The sequence below is a fragment of the Teleopsis dalmanni genome, chromosome X, assembly GCF_002237135.1.
Source record: "Teleopsis dalmanni isolate 2A chromosome X, ASM223713v2, whole genome shotgun sequence".
In the NCBI taxonomy this organism is placed as follows: Eukaryota; Metazoa; Arthropoda; class Insecta; order Diptera; family Diopsidae; genus Teleopsis; species Teleopsis dalmanni.
This window is the reverse complement of record NC_051848.1, coordinates 99,374,253-99,379,188: the sequence shown is the minus strand read 5'-3', so window position 1 is coordinate 99,379,188 and position 4,936 is coordinate 99,374,253. Positions and strand designations below refer to the sequence as shown.

Genomic DNA, 4,936 nt, shown 5'->3' with positions numbered 1-4,936 from the left:
ACGCATAGACCTATTGGGCTTTAAAGACATCACATGAAACAAGATATATACGTAGTCATAGAATTAGGTAATTAAAGACATCATATACTATATATTTGTACTATATATATATTTAACTATATATATATATATAGTTAAATATAACTATATATTTAACTATATATTTGTAGATGCATTAAGTAGTATATCATATAGCTGGCTTTGTCATGTCGTGCGAATGGAAGAAACTGCTCCGGCTGGAAAGGCGTTTGATTTGGTACCCGCAGGTGGAAAGCGAGGTGGAGGACGTCCGCATCTTCGGTGGAAGGATCAGGTGACTAACGATTTGAGAGCGCTCGATACTACCAACTGCCGACAGCAAGCAACTAATCGGGCGACTCACGACTCACGTCTGTAATGGTCAACTAAGTAAGTAAGTAAGTAGAATAAAATACTTCTAGCAATTTTTTCTTCTATGCTGTGCTAACATAGCTTACTTCTTGAGATATTGAGATTTAAAATTGTACATTTTTAACACTGCTAAGATCAACAAAAGCTATACACACTATTTAGTAAATGTAATTTTTACGACTAAAATGTACGAAATACCTGGGCCTTAACTTATTGTTAGTGATATTTTTTTTTCCCTAAAAATTAAGTTATGTTGAGACTGAATTCCGTTGTCAAATGGGCTTGCTTGAATGTTGGAGACATGCTGCAATTCCTATCATGAGCAATAAAGTGTATGAGCATTGATGGATTATTTGAAATGAAAACTAACGCTATCGCTCAAAAAATATTTGTTTTAAAATATTCCCAGAAAAAATATAACCAACGACTTGGAGTTCTATAAATTCAAAAAATATAAATAACTCTGAATGGAGAATATAACCAGTTTATAACATGTTTTTGTTATATACATATTAAGGACAGTGTTAGCTTCTAGTATTGTTGTATTACTTACTATAACATAACCATCTTTGGAGCACGTAGCAAACATATCACCATCGTGCGAAAAGCTAACATGGAGCACTTGATGAGCATGTCCACGTATGGATTGTGTTTGTATAAACGGTATTTCGCAGGCAAGTCGCACATATTCACTACGCCACGATTCAGCTCCTATAGGAAAGGATACATAAAAACAATATTAAACAAAATATATTGTATTTATCTTTTATTTGTTAAATGAAAATGCTTATGCCGAATATACTTCACTTCAACGCACACTTCTTTTTTGGGAGCTTAAGTTTTTTAAAGTCGAATTTGTTTTGGTCAGACATCAAAGGGTATTATCTTTTGAATAAACAAAAGCTGACGGACAATATATGGCCACTCAAGTGGGTTTTCAGTATAGTAATAATTAATTACTATATAATTCAACTGGGTTTAATTGTACTCATTATTAACATACAGATCTTAAGTATTATTTATCCTTGTTTACAGGATCTGAGGTCATTAATCTGGTATCGCTATAATTTTACACGGTCTATATATTTTTTTTTTGTTACGTTGTAAAATTAACGGAAGTTATTATACTTGTTGATATATGATATATGTGCTATAAGTTCAGGTAGCACCATCTATTTATTCAGAGTGGAACGAAATCATTAACGTGTTCTTAACATTATGTCTTTCATTAAAATATAGTTGAAATTTTGTTTTAATATATCAATACTTTATTTATTTATAGTATAAACCATTTGATGCGTCAAGGTATTTTTAAAAAATGGAAAAACTTGAACAACGTGCATTGATCAAATTGTAAGTGATGTAAAGCAATGAGAATCTATAACGAAATGCTGTATGTGTTAGGTAAATCTGTTCCTTTAAAAATAATGGCTTGGGTAGTCTTTTTAGAAGTGGTCGTACAAATCTTAAAAACAATTCAAGTAAAGTACGCCCAAAAACTGCATCAACAATAGAAATCGTAAACATAATATACGACATAATTCCAAGAACGGCCGGGTCTATGGCCCAAAAGCTAGCATTCATTTAAACACCCAAGTGTAACCACTTTAACCTGTTACATTCAAGAACAAAAACACCAATACCCAAATAATTAAAATTAAATAATAACACCTGTTATAAGTATAAATAGTTTGTAAATTGCATAGATGTTTTTAATATTAGGAATTCTCCTGATGAAGACAAAAGCGAATTTCCCGAAATACTTATAGGACTATACAAAAAAAAACTAACGAAATAAAACTTAAAATACTAAAAAACAAAACCGACTTTAGGACCAAGTGCCATTTACCAGACCCCAAAGGAAGTACACAGTAACAATAACATATCGTTTTGTAAGAGCATTGATTGGCCAAAAATAGACTTAATAGAAGTTCTACTCCTTGCATTAGGCATATTGGGCAATATTTTATGTTGAGTTGAATTTCAAAAACTAAGTTAATGGTTTCTTCACTTCACTATTTTGAATTAATCGCATTCAGCAACATCTAGAGCATTTCAGAAGGGTTATTTATTACTTTATCACTATGAATGATATGTGGGTTTATCATCATGATCTCGATTCGAAACAAGATGGTAGGAACCAGGCTTTAGACATTCAAATCAGTTCCAGAAATATAGTGAAATCGGTATAAGCGGTATAAACAGATATAAGCGTCAGTTAATAAATAATGTCATTTTTAAGACTAAAAATCGGTTTATCTCCGTAACACGAATTTATTCAACACTAAAATGTAATTAAAAAAATAAATAGTATAGATTATTAACTGGACATATTATAAACTATAAAGTAATTTTAATTACTTTTAATTAATTTAGTTAATTAAAAGTTAATTTAATTTATTAAACCCTAAAATGTAAATAAAAGAAGTATTAGAAAAATACTTATAATACATTATAAACTATAAAGTAATTGTAATTACTTTTAATTAATTTAGTTAATTAAAAGTTAATTTAATCTATTAAACACAAAATGTAATTAAAAGAATAATTAGAATAGATTTTTTACTGGGCACATTATAAACTATTAAGTAATTTTCATTACTTATAACTACTACATATAAATTGATATTTATATATATTATAAAATTATATATAAGGCTATGTATTTAAATTTTAGTATTAAACTAATTTTACTTTTTAATTTAATTTTAATTCAAATATCAATCAATAAACGAGCAGAGATTCCTAATTCCTAATTATTTCTATAATAAATAACAAATAAGAAAACAAATGTTTTATTGTTGTTTATAATCAATCTATATATCTAGACTCTGGCACTGATCCCATTTAAATTACAAATTACCCTTAAATGAGATATTTATAATTCCTCCCACCTACTTGTCTGTTTGTATGTAAACAGCCGAGCCGAGCGTGTGTATACATAAGTATTTTGCATATATGTATGTGCATAACATATGTTTGTTGCAAACACCAGTTGATATTGACATTTGTGCAAGAGTGGGTAAGGTTAGGCCAATTGTTGTTGTGGGGTTAAGAGAATTAGGTCAAGCTTGTGATAAAAATAATCTTCCCAGGTTGTGTGTAGGAAGAACTTCCACTCCCTAATTATTATTTAACTGCTATCATAATAGTGACCGCCTCGACTCGCCTTATCCCGCCCCATTTACTGTTTCCACTATACACTGCACTGTCATACATATATATTTATACGTACCTGGTTTTAATGGCAATGTCGGATCAATCTTGAAGTGACGATGCATTTTCTTTTTCCACAATAACTCATCGCTTGCAATTTCACGCCAACGTCGACAGACTCCACTCGCGCTAACTACATCCTTTACAGGCAACGAATAGAATATACTGTGCAAGATATGGTGTGGTATGGTCCACCATTTGGATTCTAGGAAATCCTGTTCCAATTCCTCTGCAATTGGGTTAGTATCCATTTCTTGCAAACTTGTGCTACTTGTGTTTGTTGTCATAATATCGCTTTTACTTTAATTTCTCAAAAATTTTTTCTTTCTTTTGCCCAAAAGTGTTATGGTAATTATGAAGAAACAAACAGCCAAAGTTTTCACTTTCTTTCGAAACTTACCTGTTAAAACTTGTATGCACGAAAATAACTTTCTTTGTTGTTTTTTTTTTTGCCTGTATTTTTGTTGTTATTCTTCGCAGTATTTGTAGTTTATCTTTTTCTGTTATACGCGATTCTGCAAAATTGTTTTGCCTTTTAAATTGTAATTTTTAGGTTTTTAATGCACACAATTTTCCATTAAAATATTTATGGCATATTTGCGGAATTGTTTCTTTGGTCAAAACACAGTACCAAAACAACAAATATTTTCACCTGAGTCAAGATAGCAACGACGCTGAGAGGACCACACCGGAAATGGAACACAAAATTTTTTTAAGTTTATTAAAACTTAATTAATTTGTCAAAATTAGCTAAATTTAAGCTTTTTCATCAAATAAAATATGTTATTTAAATAGAAAAATATATAGAAGAATCAATAATCTTTCATTTGGAATATATCTCATAATCGTATGTTGCGTACTAGCTGAGATATTTGAAAACTAAAAGGAAACTTTTTCAAAAAACTGACTATTTTTATTTAAAAAATTATTAAAAAACAATTAGGAGCATGCAGGACTTGCACGCACATGAGTTTGAAAAGCAATAAAACAAGTTTTCAATTGATGTAAAAATCAGAAAAATCATCCAAGTGGAATTTGCACAAAATCTTGTTAAAAATTTAAACCTTAATTACCTCCAAATCACCTATTTAAAAAAAGGTAAAATCACAAAATGTTGAGAAACACATCAGAAAATATAATTTTAAAACGTCAACGGAATATTTTACATTTATCATAAAAAACTTATACAAAATAACTATTTTTTTTACCTTACTTTACTCTAAACCATATATCATCTGGTGCAAAATTTCTCGTCTCCTATGAATTTATTTTTCCTTTAAAGATAAATATATCACCTTTCCAGAATGATTAAAATCAATCAAAATATCGT

General features: G+C 29.6%; 1 protein-coding gene across 1 annotated transcript in view; it reads right to left on the bottom strand.

Moving 5' to 3' along the window:
• Positions 1 to 4,262, bottom strand: part of LOC119688808 (F-box/WD repeat-containing protein 5-like) — a 72,305-nt gene extending 68,043 nt beyond the window's left edge. The window contains exons 1-2 of the mRNA XM_038103473.1: positions 3,626 to 4,262; positions 940 to 1,101 (exon numbers count right to left, since the gene is read on the bottom strand). Coding sequence (XP_037959401.1) covers positions 940 to 1,101; positions 3,626 to 3,893 — 430 coding nt within the window. The 5' untranslated portion in view covers positions 3,894 to 4,262. The remainder of the gene's footprint in view (positions 1 to 939; positions 1,102 to 3,625) is intronic.
• Between the last annotated feature and the right edge of the window lie 674 nt (positions 4,263 to 4,936).